This window comes from Ipomoea nil, unplaced genomic scaffold (genome assembly GCF_001879475.1).
Source record: "Ipomoea nil cultivar Tokyo-kokei standard unplaced genomic scaffold, Asagao_1.1 scaffold3056, whole genome shotgun sequence".
Lineage (NCBI taxonomy): Eukaryota > Viridiplantae > Streptophyta > Magnoliopsida > Solanales > Convolvulaceae > Ipomoea > Ipomoea nil.
The window spans coordinates 991747-1019662 of NW_017619484.1; the positions used below are offsets into that span (position 1 = coordinate 991747).

Genomic DNA, 27916 nt, shown 5'->3' on the forward strand with positions numbered 1-27916 from the left:
GAATAGTCCTAAGGGGTTCATACATCTTCCACCTAGGCCAACGGGTTACCGATACAACTAGCGTGCAATAAACGAGACTCTTTTATCCTATGAACGGTACCCGAAACATCAAACTAGACTTACGCATGACAAACGGAGTCCGTTGGGACACCATGGGGGTTGGGGAACATCAAACGGGAAGCCAAAGTCCCGAAGTGGGCAACGACCAGCGGGTAGCCGGTGGGTGGAAGGCCACTCGCCGGCGACAGATTTCCGTGCAGCGGGTGCCCGGCGGGCAGTCGCCTGCCCGCCGGCTGCCCGCTGCCGGCGGTGTTTCTTTAGGCAGCGGGTAGGTGGCGGGTCCCCCTACCCCCACCTATCCCCACTGACTCTTTATCAAAATAAATGTCCCGGTATCCTTTGTGGAACTAGACACTTTTGAACGCAAATAACGACACCACGTAGGCAATTAATGGATCAAAAGCAACAATCACATAGAACATAACCTATTATGACTTCTAAACATAATCAACATCCGAACATGTGAATTCCCACCCAAATATACCAAGAAAATCCCAATACAAAATTCATGATTCAACCTAGGGCTCTAATCATATTTAATTTAACAAAATCATAGTTTATCTTTAAAATCAAGAAACATCAAGACTTATCAAGAATATCACATAATTATCAAGATCCTCTCATCATCATCAAGATTATCAAGATCACACATAAAATCATCTCATCAATTATCAAGATCACGTCAGAATCATTATATCAATACACAAGCATATAGAGGAAGCCAAAGTAGGGGATTATAGCAAGGAAAATAGGTTTTGTTGAGACATGGGTTACCTCTTAGCCTTAAATAAATTCCTTGGCTATGAAGGGTCTTTCTTTAAGATCTCTTCTTTCTTGATTTCTCCTATGGGAATTCTTGTGTGGTGAAAGTTATTGTGGTGTGAGTTCTAGGTGCCTCTATGTCCCTATTTATATATCTAAGAGTCCCAATTAGGGTCTAAATGGTATGTGTTTGCTAATTCTATTTCCTATAGGACTAAGGGATTGGTTTTAGGGATAAGGGTCCATGGACAATGGTGGACCCCTTTTTAGCTAATTAATGGATTTTAATTCCCTTTTTAGGGTAAGTAATTAATTAATTAATTAGTTTGGTTTAGGGGTCGTAACACGGGGTGTTACACTAGGGGATTAAACACTTGAATCACAGGGATCTCAGTCTCTCTCTATTGTTTTCATTACCCTGAATCATTGCTTTATTTTATTTATTTATTTTATGCAACCATCCAAGTTATTCGTTAGGATTAGCTTCAAAGAATAATTTAATAGCTAGTGCTTAATACAACCACTTCCCTGTGGATCAATAACCTGATACTCCAGGTATTTATTTGGTTCGAAATATACTACAATCAAATTGCAATACAAGGAGGAACAATAGACCTCTCGACAATAGGATTAGACTGAGAGCTTGGTGCCCTAGTTAGAGAATGGGCTAGCACGTTCGCTGATCAACCAATAAATTTAAAGGACACTAACGCAAAGTGCCTTGCTAACTTGCAACAATTCTCAATCACACAGCCAGCGTAAGAAAAGTCTTGTGATGGAGTATTTAGAAGGTGAACAACATTAAGACAATCTAGCTCAATTGTGACCCGATGCCTGCACATCTTCCTTCTAGATTTGTTTACTTTGTAAGTTACTTAGTGCACATTCTTGGGTAGTGCTTGCTGATTTTCCTCATCATTCAAAATAATATATATATATATATAAAAAAAAAAAAGATAAAAAAAAGGTGTACATTTATACACCTAGCTGACACAATTGTTCGCAAAGTGATCTAGAAAAAAAAAAAAAGAAAGTTAATGGATAATAATGACATGGTAAGGTTAGAGAAATCGTAAGTATCAGTCTTCGTTTTTTATGTTTCATTATCTCATATTTAATTCCTATATATCTTCACTTTAATTGATTGTTTGTTATTTGCTTTTTACTAGGTTGTACCGTTGTAGCTTAATTTACTTTCATTCCTTCTATTTACTAGTAATTATTAATAATAAATAAATAATTTGGACATTTATATTACTAATTACTAAAGTAATTCTATTATGAATATATCTTTTTTTCATTTATAAACTTAAAATTTTACTTGAAATCTGTATATCATATAAATATTGAATTAGATTAAAGGTAATTAGGTTGAATACTAATATTAACAATTCACTCAAAGAAAACATCTTAATTTACAACACTATGTTATTTATTTTCGTTGTTGCACTTTCTAAAATTTTGATTATATAATATTGTAGTCTATTACTTAATTGATATTCAATAATATCTGTTGGATACAACAATATAATGTAACCCTCTCGTCATTAAATTACTAGCCAACTAGTATACTTGCGTGTGACTACCTTCGAGGGCACTCAAATCATGCAATATAATATAGTGCCAATTTAAAGGCAAAGATAGACTTTATCCATGAACATAAGTTTATCTTACAATATTATGTAGTTTGCATTACATTCAAAGAAATGATGTCTATTTGCAATTAGACATGTCACAATCTTTGATAAAGTTTATAATTATTTAAGCACCAAATTGAACCAATTTAAAATGTCTTTGCGCAATAGTAAGAGTAATTTGTAGCAAGTGTGGCTATCGACCTTCGATCTCTGTAATTGTGACACCATTAACCGAGTAAGGTTTATTTGAATTATTAGCAACATCACCACATTTTAAGCCAATGATGGCAGAGAAACCAGGCTGCTTAGGAATGGGTAAGATTGTTGATTCATTACCAAGCATGAATACCACATCTGTCATAGTTGGTCTATCCGTCGCACTATCTTGAACGCGTAGCAAACCTACTTGGATATATCTTGTTGCATCAATAACTGAGATCATTTTGTCCATTGTTGAATCTATTAGATCTGAAACTTTTCCTTCTATCCACAAATCCCAAGCCTAATGATCATTCATAGGTAAATTTAGAAACATAAACTTATTACTTATATTAAAATAGAGACGTTTGAATAAAAGATCATCTATAAATTATTTTTTTGTCCATAATTTATGTATAGAGTAATACTTACGTAACCAAGTAAATTTGAAACACGATCTGGATTGTAGAAGCCATTGTTTCTCTTTCCACTTACAATCTCCATTACCATGACTCCAAAGCTAAAAACATCTGATTTCTCTGAGAAACAACCATCCATGGCATATTCTGGAGACATGTAACCACTGTTTGACCATGAAATTGTTCTACAATTAAGTTACATAAATGAAAAATATATAATAGAGGAGATATTTGAAACATGACTTACTAGGTCCCAATAATGCTTTTTGTGCTTGCTCGAGAATCACTATCTTTAAATATTCTGGCAGTTCCAAAATCAGAAATCTTGGGATGCATGTGAATGTCTAACAATATGTTACTTGTTTTTAAATCTCTATGTATAATCCTTAGTCTTGAATATTTGTGCAGGTACAAAAGCCCTTGAGCAATCCCATCAATTATAGAGGCACGCTTTCCCCAATCAAGACAAACTTTTTTTCTTACATCTGTGTAAAATTTTGTCATGCATTCTTAAATGGAACCAGGCAAGAGAAATATAGGATGATAATGGAAACAAATGAAGCAAACTAACCAAAAAGAATTGAATCCAAACTTTTATTTGGGAGGTACTCATATATTAATATCCTCTCATCTCCTTGAATGCAACAACCCATAAGTCTAACAAGATTTCTATGTTGCAATTTGGAGATCAATAGAACTTCATTTTTGAATTGTTCAACTCCGTGTCCAGACATTTTTGAGAGCCGCTTTGCTGCAATTTCTTGACCGTTGGCTAATATTCCCTGAATAGAACATATTGATCTTAATTAACCACAAAAACATCTACGCACTCTCTTCATCTCATTTTATATGACTTGTTTAATTAATGAGATTTGACTGAACGTAATTTTAACTCAATTTTTAATAATAATTATTAATTCGATGTTAGTAAATGAAATTTATATATTTGAAAGGGAAAATGACAATTTCAGTCCATCAATTATGCTTAAATTAATTGTAGACTCAATCCATAAACACAGCTGGAAATTATGGAATTTCCGACCACCTGAAAATGATCTTAAATCAAGTCAAAAGTCTTGTTCCGACCACTTTTGATATCCGGAAAAACCTTTATTGCTATTTCCGACCACTTTTTGCTTTCGATTTAATTTAAGATCACTTTCAGGTGATCGGAAATTTCATAATTTCCAGTAGTGAAATTATTGTTCTATACAATTTTTCCCCTTTAATTATGTTGAAAGTGACTCTTCTAATCTATTACTTATAAACATTAAAAATTTATTTTGATATACTAGATTATTAGAGCACAAATTGGTCTTTTAATATTTGTAACATCTCAATGTGTTGGTCAAAAAGAAAGTCTGAAACACCAGTCTTTTTTTTTTTTTTTTGGTCTTTGTTGACTCTGATTTGCTCCACATTGTTGACAGTTTGTGAAGTATTTGGTTCCTTTTATTAAAAAAAAAAAAATCACTTTTCAGTTCTTTCAATCTTCATTTTATGTTTTTCAATTATTTAAAAGAATGTACAGTCAATATATTTTCTTTTTTTCATTTCTTAAAAGAATAAAAAAAAAATGTCTCTCGTTAATAAACACAGAAGTACAAGGTTAAAGTGAGACCCTGATAAAGGATTTCGGTCTTAATTATTAAAGTAATTGTGTATAAGGATTTTGAATGGTATGAAGGCAATATCATAACACATTGTCTGTCTAAAAATAATCAACAAATAAAAAAAAAAAATCAATGAGGTGTCATTAAACGAATACAATAAATAAATATTAATTTCTTATATTAAATGAGTCGGATTCATATGCATAGTTGTGGATTAAATTGATATAAAAGGCACCTAAACAATCACAAGTACATAACATTTTTTTTATTAGCTTGATCGACAAATGGAAGACCTCCAATAATTTAGCTACGTAATTACCATTTAATAATATTAGAGGAGAAATTTAGCTACGTAATTACCATTTAATAATTTAACAAATCAAAATAAATTTTTAATGTTTATAAGTAATAATGGATTAAAAGAGTCACTTTCAACATAATTAAACGGGAAAAAATTGTAATTTATGGATCGAATCTACAATTTAGACAAAATTGATGGACTAAAAGTCTAAAACCGTCATGCATTTTCCCTATTTGAAAACTACATATAAAATGCTCTTAAACATAGAAAATTGAATTCAAAAATTATTTTTTAAAAAAATGTTAAAGAAAAGCTGTGACATGTTGTTCTTGTTTGTTTTTTTTTTTTTCCATAAAACAGATATGGAATATGTGTTGAATGGGGGACCCTGGGCATTTGAGAACAACGCACTTGTGTGTCGGGAGGTTATGGACGGGGTGAATCCTCTCGATGTGAAGCTAGACATGATTGACATGTGGGTACAGTTGCATGACATGCCGAAGGGGTATACAACTGAGGCAATTCTGGAACAGGCAGGGAACTTTTTGGGTTCTTTTGTTAAGCATGATGACCGTTTTGAAGGGGCGCCATGGCTAACCTTTCATCGTATTCGGGTGTCAATTCCGGTTGAAAGGCCGCTTAGGAGGAGGATGAGATTGATGAAGAGGGATAGGACAACAACATGGGTTAATTTCAGGTATGAACGGTTGCACAAGTTTTGCTACTTTTGTGGTTACATGGGTCACTTGCACACGTTTTGTCTACAAGCTAGGGAAGCGGGAATTCCAGTGGAAAGGTACCTGTACGGTTCGGATATGCGGGCTGGTGGATCCCGGAGCGCTCCTAGAGCGGTTGGGATAACTGGCTCGTGCCGGTTGGCGGGAAACCACGTCCATTGGTGGCAAAACCACGGGTGACTGAGGCAGTAGACGGGGGTCTGGGAGGTGGGGGTGTCATGCAGACGAGTATGTCTGAGGATGAGATGGTGGTGGCTACGGCAAAGCTCCGTAGGCATGGTACGGAAGACGGAGAAGATGGAGGGGAGGATGACGTTACAATGACCGATGGTTCAAAAAACTTGCCCATGGCGGGAGCTGGTGTCCAGCCCCGCCCGTCATCATGAGTACATTGAGCTGGAACTGTCGTGGCTTGGGCAATCCACGCACAGTTCGAGAAGTAGTGGATGTCGTGTCCTGTAAGAAGCCAAAGTTCGTGTTTTTTATGGAAACCAAGGTGGGACGGAGTCATGCAGAGAGAGTCCGTGTCAGGCTTGGATATGATGGATTGTTTTGTGTGAATAATGAAGGTTTGAGTGGGGGGATGGCTCTCCTATGGAAGAAAAACAACACTGCTAGATTGTTGAGTTACTCGCAGAACCATATTGATATTGAGGTTAGTATGACTGGCAAGTTTTGGCGTATGACATGCTTATATGGATGTCCGGATCGAAACAGGAGGGAGGAAACTTGGCAGCTACTGGGTATGTTGAGGAATAGATCTAGGTTGCCCTGGGTGGTGATAGGGGATTTTAATAATCTTCTCTATCAACATGAAAAGAGGGGAGAAATCCGTATCCGAATAGCCTCTTGCGTGGGTTTGGGGATACCATTGATGAGTGCAGGTTGATGCAGATGCCGATGCGGGGCAGTCAGTTCACATGGGATAAGAGTAAAGGCACGGCGAATTGGATACAGGCAAGGCTGGATAAGGTGTTTATAACGGAGGAGTGGGGTGGTATGAATGAGAATGCATGGGTGGAAAATCTACAGACTAGAGAATCGGATCACTCGGCTTTGTTTCTAAATGTAAATGCTCTCGGCATACGGAGAGTAAGAGGGCCGAGGAAGTTTAGATTTGAGAACGTATGGTTATTGGATGAGGGGTGCAAGGAGGTGGTGGAGACAGCCTGGCAGGAGGGGATGCCGGAGGGCTTGTTGCACTGTCAGCAAATTTGTGGTGTGAAGTTAATGTGGGGGGGGGGGGGGGGGGGGGACCAGTTCCATAAGTTTGGTCACCGAATCGGGCAGTTGCGGAGACAGCAGGAGATGTTCTGAGATGTAACGAATCCGGTCGCATTGGCCGAATTCCAACGAAATGAGAATCAGCTCAAGCAATTAGAGGTCCAAGAGGATGTGTTTTGGAGACAGCGGGCGAAACAACACTGGCTCCGGGGTGCGGATGCCAACACCAAGTTCTACCACAGGTATGCTTCTGCCCGTAGAAAGAAGAATTTATTTTATTGCTAGTATTAAAAATGATGGTGGTGATTGGGTGGAGGACAGGGATATGCATTCGGTCATACTGGATTATTTTAAGGGCATTTTTACTTTTAATAATTTGAGCTGCGATGATCCTCTTTTTAATGATTTTACCCCCCGTGTGTCGGATGAGAATAATGAGATGCTGAATCGGCCTTTTTCTGTGGAAGATGTAAGAACTGCGCTTTTTTCTATGTTCCCAGATAAAGCACCAGGCCTGGATGGAATGAATCTGGGTCTCTACCAGCATTTTTGGTCTGTTGTGGGGGATGATGTGTCTGGATTTATATTGCATGCATTGAATTCTGGGGTATTTCCGGAGGGTCTGAATGATACTAACATAGTATTAATTCCTAAAAGGGAGGTCCCAGAGACTGTTGCAGATTTGAGGCCGATTGCGTTGAGCAATGTCATTTATAGAATAATGGCTAAAATGTTGACAAACAGAATGAAAATGCTAATGGGTGATATCATCTCGGAATCCCAAAGTGCGTTTATTCCTGGCAGGTTAATTACAGATAATATCTTGGTGGCAGCTGAGGTGGGTCACTACTTGAACATGAAGTAGTGTGGTGTGGTTGGCTGGAGTGCACTGAAGTTGGACATGTCGAAAGCATATGATAGAATGGAGTGGAATTTTTTGGAAAGAATGTTGGTGGTGCTGGGGTTTAGTGATAAATGAGTCCGGCTGATAATGTTGTGTGTGTGTGATGGTGAATGGGGAGGTAGGAGGACGGGTCAAACCGACTCGTGGGCTCAGGCAAGGAGACCCTCTTTCCCCTTATTTATTTATTATCTGTGCTGAGGCACTTTCGATGTTGTTGCAAAAGGAACAGGTTGCAGGATCTATACATGGATGTAGAGTGCCCAGGGGGCACCTCCGGTATCCCATTTATTTTTTGCGGATGACAGCCTGCTTTTCTTTAAAGCAAATATTCACGAAGCTAATGTGGTTAAACAATGTTTGGTGAGGTATGAGAAGCTATCTGGACAGGTGGTGAATTATAACAAGTCAAATATATGTTTTAGTCGAAATACCCAGCCCATGGCCAGAACACAGGTGGCGAACTGCCTTGAGGTTGTGCAGGCGAATAATTTTGGGAAATATCTGGGCCTCCCATCGTTTGTGGGCAGAAATAAAAAAGCAGTTTTTTCTGATGTGGAGGAAAAGATCAGGCAAAGGATTGAATCGCGCGTGGAATAAAAAATTATTATCTCAGGCTGGTAAGGAGGTTTTATTGAAAAGTGTGGCTCAATCTATGCCAACCTTTTCGATGAGTGTCTTTTTGTTGCCTGAAACAGTTTGCCAATCCATTGAGAGAACCATGAATAGATATTGGTGGGGAAGTGGCAGAGATAGGGAGATACATTGGAAGGCATGAGATAAATTATGTATCCCAAAAAATTTGGTGGATTGGGTTTCAAGGAATTGAGAGCATTTAACTTGGCTATGCTGGGTAAGCAGGCATGGCGTTTTCTTACGGATCCAGGATCTCTGGTGGCAAGAATATACAAAGCCAGTATTTCCCCACTTCTAGCTTTGTTGATGCAACTATTGGAAATTGCCAAGTTTTTGTTGGAGGAGTATAATGGCAGCACACCCAGTAGTGGTAGTTGGGATAAGGCGCAGAATTGGAAATGGTGAGACAACTCTTATTTGGGGACACCCATGGCTCCAGGATAATCTAAGCCCCTTGGTACAAACAGTTATGCCTGAGGAGTTAAGGGAGGCACGAGTAGCAGGTTTAATAGACCCACAAACAAAAATATGGGATCCACATATTTTATCTGATATATTTATCCCTGAGGATATGAGCAGAATAATTATGATTCCTGTTAGCCCTGATTATGATGACTCATGGTACTGGATAGGTGACCCAAAAGGGATTTATTCAGTAAAAAATGCTTACAGACGTATTATTGGTGATTATGAGAATAACCCAGGTGATTTTGATAAGTGGGTTAAGATGTGGAAATTAAAAGTACCACCAAAGTGGAAGACTTTTTCGTGGAGAGCAGTATGTGATATTCTACCCACTACCACGAACTTAATTAATAAGAGAGTGGAGATTGACCCGACATGCCCTATGTGCATAATTAATCATGAAGATGTATTGCATGCATTAGTATATTGTGAATATTCTGCATTAGTTTGGAATATAACACAATTGCCTATCACAAACATTGTTACAGATTCGTTCGCAGCATGGCTAACTGGGCTATGGCGGCCTTAACGGAGGAACGGACACAGTTTATGGTGGGGGTTCTCTACAATATATGGAGATGCCGCAATGCAGCCGTGTGGAAAGGAGCCATGTCACGGCCGCAATCGGTGGTAAAGGGGGCGGCAGCAATGCTCCAGGCATATGACGATGTGCACAGCCACACCACACGGGTGGAATCGCCACCACAGTCAGGACCGGAGTTGCCCGACAATCACATGCGATGTTATATAGATGCGGGGTATCGGCAGGAAACCGGGGAGGCTACGTATGGAATTGTGTTATTAGCGCCCGGGGGTTCGTTTGTTGCGGCAAAGAATGGTAGATTGTCCTCTTGTTTTTCACCACTCATGGCGGAGGCATTGGCATTTAAAGAGGCGCTGTCTTGGCTAATTGAAAGGAATGTTTACTCGGTGTGTCTTCTTACATATTGTATGGTACTGCGAACCACCATACACCACCAATCTACACCCATTCACTCATATGTTGGGGTGATAATCGACCAGTGCAGAACAATGATGTCTTTGTTTAATTTTATTTCGTTAAGCTATGTGCCTAGACAGATTAATTTACATGCTCATACTTTAGCTTCGTTAGCTTTTACTCAGGAACACTCTATGTATTGGGATGCTATCCCTCCTGACGCTATTACAGCTTTTATCAATTAATACAATCGGCAGATTGGTTTTTCAAAAAAAAAAAAAAAAAACTGTGACATGAAGAAATTGGTGAGTTTTAGCATTTAATTCTATCTACTATTCACTTGAATACTGTAAGTTAACCATAATGCGGGGCAAAAGGTGTTTTTAAAAAAGGAGAAATGTCATCATATTCATGAGACTAAATGTAGAAATAACTTTATTGAAATTTTTAGAATGAATGGACCTTTTGTTTTTCCTTAAATTATAGTTGAAATTTCTAGCTTCGTTAGTTAAAAGTTTGGGTGGAAAGATTAAATTAAAAGTGACAAAATTTTATGTCACGTATAAAAATGGAAAAACAAAATAAAGAACTAAAAATGAAAATACCACTATATACTCACAAGGGCAAATTAAAGGTGAAGAAATTAAAATTCACTTCCAAATATATCAATTTTTGGCCTAAAGTGTGAAAACAACAAAAATATGTGAGTATAGGTCATACCTTGTATACAGGGCCAAATCCTCCTTGACCAAGTTTATTTTCTTGAGAAAAATAATTTGTTGCCATCTCTATGCTTTTAAAATTGAAGAAGGGTAACACCTCGTCGTGACCAGCAAGTTGTTGCGTTGGTTGCATAATTGGTGCTGCATGTGTCAACACTTATAGCTGATTAGGCGGGCTATAGGCAGAGCTAAGAAATAATATGAATTGATAAATTGATATTAAAAGAAAGGCGTATTGTACCTATGAAGCAGGTGCAACATTTTCTTGAATACCAAACTAGGAAAATCATCAGGGCGAGGGTGACAACAGGCAGTATTAGTGTAAGAGCAACTATAGTTGTGGTTCTCATCATGTGGTGTGACTTATTCTTTGTCAAAGCAGCAGCAGGAGGAGGAGCAGAAAGGATTTGATTTGCTTAAGATAATTGAATTGAATTGAAGCAATTGAGTGAGTATGTATGTAGTAGCTTAGAAAGCTAATTAAGGAAATTAAAATTGAAGCATGCAGGCAGAAAGTAAAAAGGGTGGACCTATATATATCTACCTGCTGTTTTTGCATAACGAATGTGAAGAGTATCTCCGTGCGGCACGTAGTGGTATTTATTGGAAGATGAAAATTTGCAACCTGTTCCATCAGGTTCAATTGTAGCATAGGCGTTGCAAGAACAATTTTTGACACAAATTTCATTGCAGTCACCTATAGTTAAGGTGGTGTTGAATAACACTTGTTCCCATAAATTCAATTCGATGAAACCAGAAGTTGAATTGAACCTGTCTCCAGCACTACAATTGGATCTTTTGGGTGATCTTACACAACCATTGTTGGAATAATAAGTATCATTATAATGATCACAGTTAATATCTAACATTATTACTGTTTCATTTCTATAGTCGTGAATAAATGCAATAACTTCCCATCTGCATGAATTTTAATAAAGCCATCACCCGTATCAAAATTCCAATCCCAAGCAAAATAGGTTTCATTGTGGTTAGAGAAATACCGGAGATGGGAATTGAGTTGAAGAAATGGAAAATTGTATCCATTCCAGACCCCACTGTGCCAATAAACAACCCCTCTTCGCATGGCAACTAGCTGCTTGGTATTGTTTGGATCAACACAAAAGCTAAAAGCACCCGGAGAAGGGTTTCTCCTCACTTGTCCAAGAAGTCAGACAACGCTGCTGCTGTTGAGGAGTGTTTTTTAGCCCAAACCACCCCAATTTCATCCCTGGAATCCAAGTATTACCAGTGGAGTGATCGAAACTTTGCCACAACGTACGACCCCCACCCCGCAACACTAAGTTGCCGGTGTCAAGTAGAGTTGCTGTTGTGTTCATAACAAATGGATGTTGTTGATTATGGTTTACAACGAATTCATGATCAACATCAGATATCAACAACCGCCCATCTCTTTCCATTATTAATTCTGGAAAAAAATAAGCTTCACCTTTACCTGCCCGAGCAACCCAAATTGTTGTTCCTTCAGAAGTGGATGTGACTGCAAAATGGGACCACTGTATACCCAAAAAGCAGCAAGTAGCAGTGCTAGAGCCACAGCCGGGTCGCTTCATGAATTTTAATTTGAAGATTTCATTTGATGACTCCAAGTAATCGTCATCAATCGGTAACATGTTTTCTCCAGGTGCAAGTGTATTTTCAGCACTAACACCAGATAGCAAAAAGCCATGCCAGATGAATAAGCAAAAAACAATTGCAATCACTAAACTATCATACATTTTTATTCTACTTATTCCTATCATATGCATCACCCCTGTGGCCTATTTATAGTTATAATAATAATATTATTATTATTAAAACAAGTAAGTGGGTTGTTAATGGTTAGTGGTAAAGGTGTTATTGCTCTTTTTTTTTGGTAGGAAGGTGTTATTGCTTTAGTAGTTAGTGTTTTCAACTTTCATTATCTACTATAAATAGCATTGTAAACAAAGAAAATTGAATAAAATATGTTTAATATTCAAAATTCTAGGTTACATGTCAAATATCAATGCGGTGTGGGTACAAGTCTCTGGATGATCCTCTGATTCTTCAATTGATATCTTGAACATTCCACGATTGAAGGACCTCCGGGTTTAAGTGGCTTGATCTTCAAAGAAGGGCTCCGTGTTTCAAGTGGCTTGATCTTCAAAGAAGGACTTGTATATATAGCTTGTTCTTCTTGAAGGGCATCCGGGTTCAAATGGCTTGATCTTCAATAGAGGTTTGGATCAACATGCATCAACATATGGAGGAGGAGGGGCTTGTGATCTCTGAATAAGCTTCAGAGTTCTTTCTATGATTTTTCCTAGGATGTGTGATTACATAGAAATGAAAGGCGGTAGGATAGAGAGTTTTGATAGCTCAAACTCTTTTAATATTATCTAATTAATATTAATATTATCCATAAATATATTCAAATATACTTATATTGATAAATAATCAATATTTATCAAAATTTAAGTGTCAACCAGCATTGTATTTCTAGCTTTGCATATTAAGTTATAAGAGTTTTTTTTTTTTTTTTTTTTTAGGCAAAGAGAATTTATTGATGAACAAGTCTAGTAGTAGCAAATCCCCGAAAATCATATAAGAGAGCCGATCAAACAGAGACCGGGATAGAATCTAATGAAGTAATAGAAGGCAAAAAAACAATAATGAACTGGCTGAGGCAAGTGCATCAGCCACAAAATTGGCTTCAAGATAGACATGAGCTATAGAGAAAGAACGAGAAACAAGATTAGAGTTTGTGAGCATTAATACAAAGCATTCTGTTTTGTCCTTATTTACTCTTTGTTCTTATTTTTGTATTCCTCTCTCCTTCAAGTATATACATATATTATCTATTAATATATCTAACATTTGATATCTGAGCTTGTCAACCTTTCAACCCGAGATATTTCCCACAGTGAGATAAGGTACTCAATTACAATTGTAAACAAAGAAAATTGAATTATATTTAGGGAATTCAAAATTCTGGGTTACATGTCAAATATCAATGCGGTGTGGGTACAAGATCTCTGGATGTCCTCTGATTCTTCAATTTTGATGTCTTGACACTCCACCATTGAAGGGCCTCCGGGTTTCAAGTGGCTTGATCTTCAAAGAATGGTTTGTATATATAGCTTGTTCTTCTTGAAGGGCCTATATATAGCTTGTTCTTCTTGAAGGGCCTCCGGGTTCAAATGGCTTGATCTTCAATAGAGGTTTGGATCAATAGGCATAGGCATGATCATTATGGTGGAGGAACTTCTACTTTCAGTATCACATTTTTATTGTGATCCTGAATAATATTTTTCTAGATATTTACATCACGTTTCCTAGGATGTGTGATTACATAGAAATGAAAGGCTCTATTTATAGCGGGTAGGATAGAGAGTTTTGATAAACTCAAGCTCTTTTGATATTATCTAATTAACAAATTAGATAATATCAATATTATCCATAAATATATTCAAATATATTAAACTATACTAATATTGATAAATAATCAATATTTATCAAAATTTCAGTGTCCAACAATTATTGACTAATTATGATTTCCTTAAGTGCGTAGACCAAGAGTTATTAGACGTCTGAAATTAACACCCTCAACTGATTAAAGTAACCTTTTGCATTGTCCACTAGTCTTATTTTTGAGAAATACCAAGCAATCCAAAGCGATATAAGTGTTAAAGAAATTGATCAATGAGAGAAGAGAAGAAGAGCTAAATATTTTCTACATCATGCTCAGACTTTCGTTATGAAAGGGAAGATTCAAGTGCCAAGTCTACCACAAGTTGGAGGATCAACAATCTTTGTGTTGCTCAATTTGTTTCTCTACTTGGTGAAGTAGAAAGAGACAGAGTAACAAGTTAAGGCTTATGAAAAACATAAGAAGCTTGAGACCGGCTTTGTGTCCAAAGGTATTTTTTGTACTAAAGGGTTTTGGTGCATCCTCCGTGGAATTTGAGAAGAAGAGTGGACGTCCACTAAGTTTTTGGTCTAACCACTTCAAAAAAATTTCTCTCTCTATTTATTTTACCAGGTTTACAAACCTAAATTTTATTGACACTAATATTTGTGCTTAATAATTAAAAAGGATTAACGTTTTCTGCTGCTAAAATCCTTTATGAAAAAAAAAAAGTTGTTTTGAATTAAAAATTCATCTTTAATTTGAGACCTCTAAATAGTAAAGATTTTTAAAATCTATTCAAGGATTAACGTAGCTTGTATTGTTTATGCGTTGAATAGGTGTCCAACTAAAAAGTATTTGTGATAAGACACCTAAGGAAGCTTGGAAAAGGGCAATTATTGTGTGGACTATGGTCCACATAGTGTTATGTGGACCATAACAAAAAGAATATTTTTAATATACTAAATGTACATTATCTTTGTACTGAATATACATTATACAATATAATGTACACTCAGTACAAAAATAATGTACATCTCTTGAATACAATGTACATTATTTTTATGCTGAATGTACATTATTTTATAATGAATGATACATTATTTTAAAGTATACAAAAATATAGTCCAACACAACTTGTGTGGACCATGGTCCACACAATAATGGTTGTTGGAAAAGGAAAAATCATTCTATAGGATACTTCAAGGTTTTTGGATGTTTGGCATATGCACATGTACCAGATCAGGAAGAAATTTGATGACAAAGGTGAAAAGTATATTTCCATTGGTTATAGTGACGCTGCAAAAGCTTATAAATTGTACAATTCTAAAACTAAAAAGGTTGTTATAAGTTGTGATATCACTTCTGATGAATATGGTGCATGAGATTGGTCAGCTAGTGAAGAAAGGTCAATTGTTGTTCCTATTGTTCCTGACAATATTGTTGATCAGCAACCGGTTGTAGATAATGTACAGTTTACTTCACAACCAGAGTCATCAGCTCGAAGATCCTAACGTGAGTTCCACTTACCAACTCGATCTTGCAAGATTATGTTTTTTGGCTAATGATAATGACCTGTCCGATGAAGAGATTGTTCAATTTTCTCTTTATACAGATTGTGACCCTATATACATTGAGGAGTATGCTACAGAAACTCATTCGCTTAAGGCAATGAATGAGGAGATTCATGCCATTGAAAAAAATGGTACTTGAGAGTTGACAGAATCACCATCTAGAAAGAAGCCAATTGGAGGAAAATGGATCTACAGAACGAAATAAAAATAATTGAGAAATTGGTTGTTTTAAGACGCGGTTGGTAGCAAAAAGTTAAAAGGCAAAAACTAAGTATTGATTATTTTGACGTGTATTCTGTTATTTTTGTATTCCTCTTTCCTTCATGTATTATATATGTTGATGTGAGTCTAATTGTGCACCTTTTTAGTATTGATTTAAGTATATTTGTTAGGCTTGAGTTCATGATTTTGATAATTTAATTGCATAATCCTTTATTTTATTATTTAATTATGGTTCACACTTGTTTTGAATGTTTTACGGTGCTTGTTAGTGTTTTTTTTTTTTTTTTTTGAACCATTGTAGGTCAATTCTATGAGTAAGGGAAGTTCTAAGGCGAATTTTTAGAGTCAAAATGGACGAGATTGGAGCCCATAAGGCTCGATGTGTCGATAAAAAAAAAAACAGAACGCATCTTGTTTTAAAGATTGCGCGCTCGGCACATCGAGCGGCGCTCAATTACAAAAAAAAAAAAAAAAAAAAAAAAAAAAAAAAAAAAACGGCGTGGCAAATGGCGAGAAGTGCAAATTCAAAAGGCAATTACAATTGCATTCACAAAGGCGCTAATCATATTAATAAAACAAAAGGGCGGAAATTCTAAATTTGCGAAAAGAAATTCCAATTTCGCCCTAGATGTAATTTCAGACCAATTTCGCACAGAATTCTATTTCAATCATGATTGGTTCTAGGCTTCTAGCTATAAAATCCCACCATCCTCAAACCTTAATATGAATTCAGAGATTTTTGGAGACAAAAAGAGAGAAATCAAGAGCCACAAGTTTTACAAAAACCATATTACTACTTTTACATATTGTCATGTTCATTTTATTCCTAGATCACAGAATTATTTAGCACATAGTTTTTAGCTTCAGCTTTTCATTATGATACAGCTATGTATTGGGATGATATCCTACCAGACGCTATTTCAGCTTATCTATAAATACAACCCATCGGTTGACCTTCAAAAAAAAAAAAAAAAAAAAAAAAAAGAGCCACAAGTTATGTTGGGAATCAAGGAAAAGACTAGGGAGATTGAGAGAATCGTCTGGTTCATTCTTGTACTCTTTTGATAATTTGTAATTCTTTTATTATTATTTTCTATGTATAATTTATCCATGCTTGGCTAAATTCCATTAGAGATTCTTGGTAAAAGTGTTTATGAACCTATGTGACTGAGCTCTCAGATTCTTTAATATATTATTATTTGGGTTTAATACTTGTGTTGCAATTGTGATTTTATTGTTTGATACTTGTAATTAGTGGCCATAGTTACTTGCTTCGTTTGCTTTCTTTGTGTCACAACGAGAGTTGGGCATAATTTAGGACACATAATTGCACATAATTGTTGCACCTTGAGAAAGGGAAATTTATTTAGTGAGTTTAATTCTTGATTATTGCACATCGAGAGATGGTAGTAGTTAAGAATTTATGATGCTTGATCTTGTTTTATTGGGTGTTTAAGCCACGAGAGTGGAAATTCACTAGAGTTAGTGACTACGAGAGTAACTCTATACTACCTTGCATTTCCACACTCGTATGAACCTAGATTTAATATTACATTAGGTTAGGCACTACGGAATTAAACACTTGAATCCCAGGAATCTCAATCTCTCTATTTTGTTTTCAAAACCCTAAACCACTGCTTTATTTTATTTATTTAATGCAACCATCCAAGTCTATCGTTAGGATTAACTTTAATGAATAGATTAGTAACTAGTGCTTAATACAATCACTTCCATGTGGATCGATTACCAGATACTGCGGGTATTATTTGTTTACAAATATACTACAATCATATGTATATAGATATTGTTTGAATTGGTTTATGAGTTTACACATTAAGATTGAGAATCAAAATCATAGTTAATGTTTAGTTGACAACTTTTTAAAACAAAGCTATGGGTTTTGATTACCCCTCCAATTAAAAATTCAATTCCCTCATTAAAAGGGAGTATCATTCCATCTTATTGGTAATCTAATTTTTAAGTTTGGATTAATACTTTTAAATTTTTATTTCAACTTTTTTTTTTGCTTTATATAGATGCTTTGGATGTCATTATATTATGATCAAATTGCATTGAATTTTTGTTTTTGTATTTTTAAAACGTTTATTCCCATTATAGGGTCCTACTATACACAACCAAACATCAATATTGGTAATCATTTCATTTTAAACATGCAAAATACTTTCACCAAAACTCATTACTATTACTAAGTAGAGAAAATTTCAATTTTGGTCCACTGACTATTGGGGTTGTGTTAATTGCAACACTTGACTTTCAAAAATGTTAATTTAGTACCTTGACTATGCAATTCTTATCAATTTTGGTCACGCCGACCAAATCACCGACCAAATGTGACCGGAAAATTTGAACTCATTAAATAAAAAGGACAAAAGAGTTATTTCATGTTTTTAAAAAAAAAAAAAAAAAAAAAAAGATATTAAAAATTTGCAAAATTTTCAAGCGACAAAACCAATCCACACCGCCGCCGCCGCTGCTTTGTTTCCCTCTTCTTCATCATCTGCCGCCGCGGAATTCATGAAAAAACTGATAAAATTGACATGGAAAAGATGGGAGATATAGATACCGGATGAGAAGATGGTAGTTGATAAAAGGGCATAGAAAAACCCTGCAGCCATGGAGGGGTTTCAGAGGAAAAACGGATTCAATGTCGCAGTTCGTGAACGATGAAATCACATGTCTTTTGGGTTAATTTCTTTCGTTTATCTACTGGAATGACTTTATGATTTGTTTTTTTGTTTTTTATTTACAAACAAAGATTTATATTTATTCATGTCCCAGTTTTGTCCGATGGTGATTTGAAGTCAAAGCTACAGTTCATAGATTTGGAGTCTTCGATAAAGACAAGGATTTCTGGCAGCTTGATTTTCCGTTATTGTCAAGCTTTTCCGGCAATTCCGTAAGGCTTTCTCCGGTGTGTTTGGTGCTGTGTGTTCTGTCCAAGGTTTTCCGGCGGCTCCCGATGTATGGAATTTCTTAGGCGATCCATGCTTTGGCTCTCCATGTTCCATGGTAACCGGGGGAGGGCACTGGACTTGCAGTCACGATTTACCGGTGAATCCAAGAATCAAACCCCATTCCCAAGCAGAATCAGAATCGGAGTTCACCCACGAGCATTCTTGATCAGGGGGATTTGGAACTAGATGGAGGGCGAGGATTCGATCCATACGCCTTCATCATTAGATTCTCCGTCAGGAAGGGTAAGAAGATTATGGTTGGGTTCGCCGGAATTGCGGGAAGGGAATGGGTGGTTGCCAAATTGAAGAAGAAGAAGAAGAAAACATGAAATGACGACTTTACCCTCCCCATTTAAGACTAATTGTTGATTTAAAATTTTCCGGTCACATTTGGCCAGTAATTTGGCCGGCGTGACCAAAATTGATAAGAATTGCATAGTCAAGGTACTAAATTAACATTTTTGAAAGTTAAGTGTTGCAATTAACACAACCCCAATAGTCAGTGGACCAAAATTGAAATTTTCTTAAGTATTTGATTCTCATTCTGATCCTGATTCCCATGTGTGAACCAAACACAACCTATATTATATTTTAATATATCTAACATATATCGTTTAAAACTAAATGGCCGGCTTGGAGTATACATATATACATACTTCTCACCACAGTTAAGTTGAATCATTTCATGTCTTTCCAAAAAAAAAAAAAAAAAAAAAAAAAAAAAAAAAAAAAAAAAACGGTCCGGGCCAAAAGAAGACTTGGGTGGACCTTCTACAGTAGTGTGGAAAGTTGTCCGAATTATAACGGCAATTGGCAAATTATAATATATATGGATGAGAGTCCATCTGGACCATCTTGCGTAGATTCTTATTCAAAACAATATTTATATATGTATTTATAATAAACCTCTTCGCATGGCAACTAGCTGCTTGGTATTGTTTGGATCAACACAAAAGCTAAAAGCACCCGGAGAAGGGTTCTCCTCACTTGTCCAAGAAGTCAGACAACGCTGCTGCTGTTGAGGAGTGTTTTTTAGCCCAAACCACCCCAATTTCATCCCTGGAATCCAAGTATTACCAGTGGAGTGATCGAAACTTTGCCACAACGTACGACCCCCACCCCGCAACACTAAGTTGCCGGTGTCAAGTAGAGTTGCTGTTGTGTTCATAACAAATGGATGTTGTTGATTATGGTTTACAACGAATTCATGATCAACATCAGATATCAACAACCGCCCATCTCTTTCCATTATTAATTCTGGAAAAAAATAAGCTTCACCTTTACCTGCCCGAGCAACCCAAATTGTTGTTCCTTCAGAAGTGGATGTGACTGCAAAATGGGACCACTGTATACCCAAAAAGCAGCAAGTAGCAGTGCTAGAGCCACAGCCGGGTCGCTTCATGAATTTTAATTTGAAGATTTCATTTGATGACTCCAAGTAATCGTCATCAATCGGTAACATGTTTTCTCCAGGTGCAAGTGTATTTTCAGCACTAACACCAGATAGCAAAAAGCCATGCCAGATGAATAAGCAAAAAACAATTGCAATCACTAAACTATCATACATTTTTATTCTACTTATTCCTATCATATGCATCACCCCTGTGGCCTATTTATAGTTATAATAATAATATTATTATTATTAAAACAAGTAAGTGGGTTGTTAATGGTTAGTGGTAAAGGTGTTATTGCTCTTTTTTTTGGTAGGAAGGTGTTATTGCTTTAGTAGTTAGTGTTTTCAACTTTCATTATCTACTATAAATAGCATTGTAAACAAAGAAAATTGAATAAAATATGTTTAATATTCAAAATTCTAGGTTACATGTCAAATATCAATGCGGTGTGGGTACAAGTCTCTGGATGATCCTCTGATTCTTCAATTGATATCTTGAACATTCCACGATTGAAGGACCTCCGGGTTTAAGTGGCTTGATCTTCAAAGAAGGGCTCCGTGTTTCAAGTGGCTTGATCTTCAAAGAAGGACTTGTATATATAGCTTGTTCTTCTTGAAGGGCATCCGGGTTCAAATGGCTTGATCTTCAATAGAGGTTTGGATCAACATGCATCAACATATGGAGGAGGAGGGGCTTGTGATCTCTGAATAAGCTTCAGAGTTCTTTCTATGATTTTTCCTAGGATGTGTGATTACATAGAAATGAAAGGCGGTAGGATAGAGAGTTTTGATAGGCTCAAACTCTTTTAATATTATCTAATTAATATTAATATTATCCATAAATATATTCAAATATACTTATATTGATAAATAATCAATATTTATCAAAATTTAAGTGTCAACCAGCATTGTATTTCTAGCTTTGCATATTAAGTTATAAGAGTTTTTTTTTTTTTTTTTTTTAGGCAAAGAGAATTTATTGATGAACAAGTCTAGTAGTAGCAAATCCCCGAAAATCATATAAGAGAGCCGATCAAACAGAGACCGGGATAGAATCTAATGAAGTAATAGAAGGCAAAAACAATAATGAACTGGCTGAGGCAAGTGCATCAGCCACAAAATTGGCTTCAAGATAGACATGAGCTATAGAGAAAGAACGAGAAACAAGATAGAGTTTGTGAGCATTAATACAAAGCATTCTGTTTTGTCCTTATTTACTCTTTGTTCTTATTTTTGTATTCCTCTCTCCTTCAAGTATATACATATATTATCTATTAATATATCTAACATTTGATATCTGAGCTTGTCAACCTTTCAACCCCGAGATATTTCCCACAGTGAGATAAGGTACTCAATTACAATTGTAAACAAAGAAAATTGAATTATATTTAGGAATTCAAAATTCTGGGTTACATGTCAAATATCAATGCGGTGTGGGTACAAGATCTCTGGATGTCCTCTGATTCTTCAATTTGATGTCTTGACACTCCACCATTGAAGGGCCTCCGGGTTTCAAGTGGCTTGATCTTCAAAGAATGGTTTGTATATATAGCTTGTTCTTCTTGAAGGGCCTATATATAGCTTGTTCTTCTTGAAGGGCCTCCGGGTTCAAATGGCTTGATCTTCAATAGAGGTTTGGATCAATAGGCATAGGCATGATCATTATGGTGGAGGAACTTCTACTTTCAGTATCACATTTTTATTGTGATCCTGAATAATATTTTTCTAGATATTTACATCACGTTTCCTAGGATGTGTGATTACATAGAAATGAAAGGCTCTATTTATAGCGGTAGGATAGAGAGTTTTGATAAACTCAAGCTCTTTTGATATTATCTAATTAACAAATTAGATAATATCAATATTATCCATAAATATATTCAAATATATTAAACTATACTAATATTGATAAATAATCAATATTTATCAAAATTTCAGTGTCCAACAATTATTGACTAATTATGATTTCCTTAAGTGCGTAGACCAAGAGTTATTAGACGTCTGAAATTAACACCCTCCAACTGATTAAAGTAACCTTTTGCATTGTCCACTAGTCTTATTTTTGAGAAATACCAAGCAATCCAAAGCGATATAAGTGTTAAAGAAATTGATCAATGAGAGAAGAGAAGAAGAGCTAAATATTTTCTACATCATGCTCAGACTTTCGTTATGAAAAGGGAAGATTCAAGTGCCAAGTCTACCACAAGTTGGAGGATCAACAATCTTTGTGTTGCTCAATTTGTTTCTCTACTTGGTGAAGTAGAAAGAGACAGAGTAACAAGTTAAGGCTTATGAAAAACATAAGAAGCTTGAGACCGGCTTTGTGTCCAAAGGTATTTTTTGTACTAAAAGGGTTTTGGTGCATCCTCCGTGGAATTTGAGAAGAAGAGTGGACGTCCACTAAGTTTTGGTCTAACCACTTCAAAAAATTTCTCTCTCTATTTATTTTACCAGGTTTACAAACCTAAATTTTATTGACACTAATATTTGTGCTTAATAATTAAAAAGGATTAACGTTTTCTGCTGCTAAAATCCTTTATGAAAAAAAAAAAGTTGTTTTGAATTAAAATTCATCTTTAATTTGAGACCTCTAAATAGTAAAGATTTTTAAAATCTATTCAAGGATTAACGTAGCTTGTATTGTTTATGCGTTGAATAGGTGTCCAACTAAAAGTATTTGTGATAAGACACCTAAGGAAGCTTGGAAAAGGGCAAATTATTGTGTGGACTATGGTCCACATAGTGTTATGTGGACCATAACAAAAAGAATATTTTTAATATACTAAATGTACATTATCTTTGTACTGAATATACATTATACAATATAATGTACACTCAGTACAAAAATAATGTACATCTCTTGAATACAATGTACATTATTTTTATGCTGAATGTACATTATTTTTATAATGAATGTACATTATTTTAAAGTATACAAAATATAGTCCACACAACTTGTGTGGACCATGGTCCACACAATAATGGTTGTTGGAAAAGGAAAAATCATTCTATAGGATACTTCAAGGTTTTTGGATGTTTGGCATATGCACATGTACCAGATCAGGAAGAAATTTGATGACAAAGGTGAAAAGTATATTTCCATTGGTTATAGTGACGCTGCAAAAGCTTATAAATTGTACAATTCTAAAACTAAAAAGGTTGTTATAAGTTGTGATATCACTTCTGATGAATATGGTGCATGAGATTGGTCAGCTAGTGAAGAAAGGTCAATTGTTGTTCCTATTGTTCCTGACAATATTGTTGATCAGCAACCGGTTGTAGATAATGTACAGTTTACTTCACAACCAGAGTCATCAGCTCGAAGATCCTAACGTGAGTTCCACTTACCAACTCGATCTTGCAAGATTATGTTTTTTGGCTAATGATAATGACCTGTCCGATGAAGAGATTGTTCAATTTTCTCTTTATACAGATTGTGACCCTATATACATTGAGGAGTATGCTACAGAAACTCATTCGCTTAAGGCAATGAATGAGGAGATTCATGCCATTGAAAAAAATGGTACTTGAGAGTTGACAGAATCACCATCTAGAAAGAAGCCAATTGGAGGAAAATGGATCTACAGAACGAAATAAAAATAATTGAGAAATTGGTTGTTTTAAGACGCGGTTGGTAGCAAAAAGTTAAAAGGCAAAAACTAAGTATTGATTATTTTGACGTGTATTCTGTTATTTTTGTATTCCTCTTTCCTTCATGTATTATATATGTTGATGTGAGTCTAATTGTGCACCTTTTTAGTATTGATTTAAGTATATTTGTTAGGCTTGAGTTCATGATTTTGATAATTTAATTGCATAATCCTTTATTTTATTATTTAATTATGGTTCACACTTGTTTTGAATGTTTTACGGTGCTTGTTAGTGTTTTTTTTTTTTTTTTTTTTGAACCATTGTAGGTCAATTCTATGAGTAAGGGAAGTTCTAAGGCGAATTTTTAGAGTCAAAATGGACGAGATTGGAGCCCATAAGGCTCGATGTGTCGATAAGAAAAAAAAACAGAACGCATCTTGTTTTAAAGATTGCGCGCTCGGCACATCGAGCGGCGCTCAATTACAAAAAAAAAAAAAAAAAAAAAAAAAAAAAAAAAAAACGGCGTGGCAAATGGCGAGAAGTGCAAATTCAAAAGGCAATTACAATTGCATTCACAAAGGCGCTAATCATATTAATAAAACAAAAGGGCGGAAATTCTAAATTTGCGAAAAGAAATTCCAATTTCGCCCTAGATGTAATTTCAGACCAATTTCGCACAGAATTCTATTTCAATCATGATTGGTTCTAGGCTTCTAGCTATAAAATCCCACCATCCTCAAACCTTAATATGAATTCAGAGATTTTTGGAGACAAAAAGAGAGAAATCAAGAGCCACAAGTTTTACAAAAACCATATTACTACTTTTACATATTGTCATGTTCATTTTATTCCTAGATCACAGAATTATTTAGCACATAGTTTAGCAGCTTCAGCTTTTCATTATGATACAGCTATGTATTGGGATGATATCCTACCAGACGCTATTTCAGCTTATCTATAAATACAACCCATCGGTTGACCTTCAAAAAAAAAAAAAAAAAAAAAAAAAGAGCCACAAGTTATGTTGGGAATCAAGGAAAAGACTAGGGAGATTGAGAGAATCGTCTGGTTCATTCTTGTACTCTTTTGATAATTTGTAATTCTTTTATTATTATTTTCTATGTATAATTTATCCATGCTTGGCTAAATTCCATTAGAGATTCTTGGGTAAAAGTGTTTATGAACCTATGTGACTGAGCTCTCAGATTCTTTAATATATTATTATTTGGGTTTAATACTTGTGTTGCAATTGTGATTTTATTGTTTGATACTTGTAATTAGTGGCCATAGTTACTTGCTTCGTTTGCTTTCTTTGTGTCACAACGAGAGTTGGGCATAATTTAGGACACACATAATTGCACATAATTGTTGCACCTTGAGAAAGGGAAATTTATTTAGTGAGTTTAATTCTTGATTATTGCACATCGAGAGATGGTAGTAGTTAAGAATTTATGATGCTTGATCTTGTTTTATTGGGTGTTTAAGCCACGAGAGTGGAAATTCACTAGAGTTAGTGACTACGAGAGTAACTCTATACTACCTTGCATTTCCACACTCGTATGAACCTAGATTTAATATTACATTAGGTTAGGCACTACGGAATTAAACACTTGAATCCCAGGAATCTCAATCTCTCTATTTTGTTTTCAAAACCCTAAACCACTGCTTTATTTTATTTATTTAATGCAACCATCCAAGTCTATCGTTAGGATTAACTTTAATGAATAGATTAGTAACTAGTGCTTAATACAATCACTTCCATGTGGATCGATTACCAGATACTGCGGGTATTATTTGTTTACAAATATACTACAATCATATGTATATAGATATTGTTTGAATTGGTTTATGAGTTTACACATTAAGATTGAGAATCAAAATCATAGTTAATGTTTAGTTGACAACTTTTTAAAACAAAGCTATGGGTTTTGATTACCCCTCCAATTAAAAATTCAATTCCCTCATTAAAAGGGAGTATCATTCCATCTTATTGGTAATCTAATTTTTAAGTTTGGATTAATACTTTTAAATTTTTATTTCAACTTTTTTTTTTGCTTTATATAGATGCTTTGGATGTCATTATATTATGATCAAATTGCATTGAATTTTTGTTTTTGTATTTTTAAAACGTTTATTCCCATTATAGGGTCCTACTATACACAACCAAACATCAATATTGGTAATCATTTCATTTTTAAACATGCAAAATACTTTCACCAAAACTCATTACTATTACTAAGTAGAGAAAATTTCAATTTTGGTCCACTGACTATTGGGGTTGTGTTAATTGCAACACTTGACTTTCAAAAATGTTAATTTAGTACCTTGACTATGCAATTCTTATCAATTTTGGTCACGCCGACCAAATCACCGACCAAATGTGACCGGAAAATTTGAACTCATTAAATAAAAAGGACAAAAGAGTTATTTCATGTTTTTAAAAAAAAAAAAAAAAAAAAAAAAGATATTAAAAATTTGCAAAATTTTCAAGCGACAAAACCAATCCACACCGCCGCCGCCGCTGCTTTGTTTCCCTCTTCTTCATCATCTGCCGCCGCGGAATTCATGAAAAAACTGATAAAATTGACATGGAAAAGATGGGAGATATAGATACCGGATGAGAAGATGGTAGTTGATAAAAGGGCATAGAAAAACCCTGCAGCCATGGAGGGGTTTCAGAGGAAAAACGGATTCAATGTCGCAGTTCGTGAACGATGAAATCACATGTCTTTTGGGTTAATTTCTTTCGTTTATCTACTGGAATGACTTTATGATTTGTGTTTTTTTGTTTTTTATTTACAAACAAAGATTTATATTTATTCATGTCCCAGTTTTGTCCGATGGTGATTTGAAGTCAAAGCTACAGTTCATAGATTTGGAGTCTTCGATAAAGACAAGGATTTCTGGCAGCTTGATTTTCCGTTATTGTCAAGCTTTTCCGGCAATTCCGTAAGGCTTTCTCCGGTGTGTTTGGTGCTGTGTGTTCTGTCCAAGGTTTTCCGGCGGCTCCCGATGTATGGAATTTCTTAGGCGATCCATGCTTTGGCTCTCCATGTTCCATGGTAACCGGAGGGGAGGGCACTGGACTTGCAGTCACGATTTACCGGTGAATCCAAGAATCAAACCCCATTCCCAAGCAGAATCAGAATCGGAGTTCACCCACGAGCATTCTTGATCAGGGGGATTTGGAACTAGATGGAGGGCGAGGATTCGATCCATACGCCTTCATCATTAGATTCTCCGTCAGGAAGGGTAAGAAGATTATGGTTGGGTTCGCCGGAATTGCGGGAAGGGAATGGGTGGTTGCCAAATTGAAGAAGAAGAAGAAGAAAACATGAAATGACGACTTTACCCTCCCCATTTAAGACTAATTGTTGATTTAAAATTTTCCGGTCACATTTGGCCAGTAATTTGGCCGGCGTGACCAAAATTGATAAGAATTGCATAGTCAAGGTACTAAATTAACATTTTTGAAAGTTAAGTGTTGCAATTAACACAACCCCAATAGTCAGTGGACCAAAATTGAAATTTTCTTAAGTATTTGATTCTCATTCTGATCCTGATTCCCATGTGTGAACCAAACACAACCTATATTATATTTTAATATATCTAACATATATCGTTTAAAACTAAATGGCCGGCTTGGAGTATACATATATACATACTTCTCACCACAGTTAAGTTGAATCATTTCATGTCTTTCCAAAAAAAAAAAAAAAAAAAAAAAAAAAAAAAAAAAAAAAAAAAACGGTCCGGGCCAAAAGAAGACTTGGGTGGACCTTCTACAGTAGTGTGGAAAGTTGTCCGAATTATAACGGCAATTGGCAAATTATAATATATATGGATGAGAGTCCATCTGGACCATCTTGCGTAGATTCTTATTCAAAACAATATTTATATATGTATTTATAAATAAATTGAACTCTAGATATACAATTTAAATGTCGTGTTTGATAAAAGTCTATAATGTAAGTTGGACTCGATCCATATATAATATAGCAATTAAATTATAATAGCTACAAATTATTAGCCAAACTAAAACTTCTATATTTGTACAATATATTTTAAATATCAATATAAATATCAAGTTTAATGCTATTGAATTCAACATCTCTTATATAAATTTTGGTTGAGCAGATGGATTTTCATAACATACGC

General features: G+C 35.4%; 1 protein-coding gene across 1 annotated transcript; it reads right to left on the reverse strand.

Moving 5' to 3' along the window:
- Window positions 1-2624: 2624 nt before the first annotated feature.
- Window positions 2625-10763, reverse strand: LOC109164023 (putative G-type lectin S-receptor-like serine/threonine-protein kinase At1g61610). Its single transcript, XM_019312773.1, has 5 exons — window positions 10614-10763; window positions 3648-3858; window positions 3324-3561; window positions 3090-3240; window positions 2625-2961 (listed from the first exon to the last, which is right to left on the reverse strand). Exons 1-5 carry the CDS (start codon window positions 10746-10748, stop codon window positions 2653-2655), a joined length of 1044 nt encoding a protein of 347 aa, XP_019168318.1. The 5' UTR covers window positions 10749-10763; the 3' UTR covers window positions 2625-2652.
- Between the last annotated feature and the right edge of the window lie 17153 nt (window positions 10764-27916).

Coding starts and splice junctions, on each gene's coding strand:
- LOC109164023 (XM_019312773.1), bottom strand. CDS start 10,748: ATGCAACCAACGCAACAACTTGCTGGTCACGACGAGGTGTTACCCTTC. Junction 3,859..10,613: donor GATTTGGCCCTGTATACAAG/GTATGACCTATA, acceptor TGTTCTATTCAG/GGAATATTAGCCAACGGTCA. Junction 3,241..3,323: donor AAAAGCATTATTGGGACCTA/GTAAGTCATGTT, acceptor ATGGTCAAACAG/TGGTTACATGTCTCCAGAAT.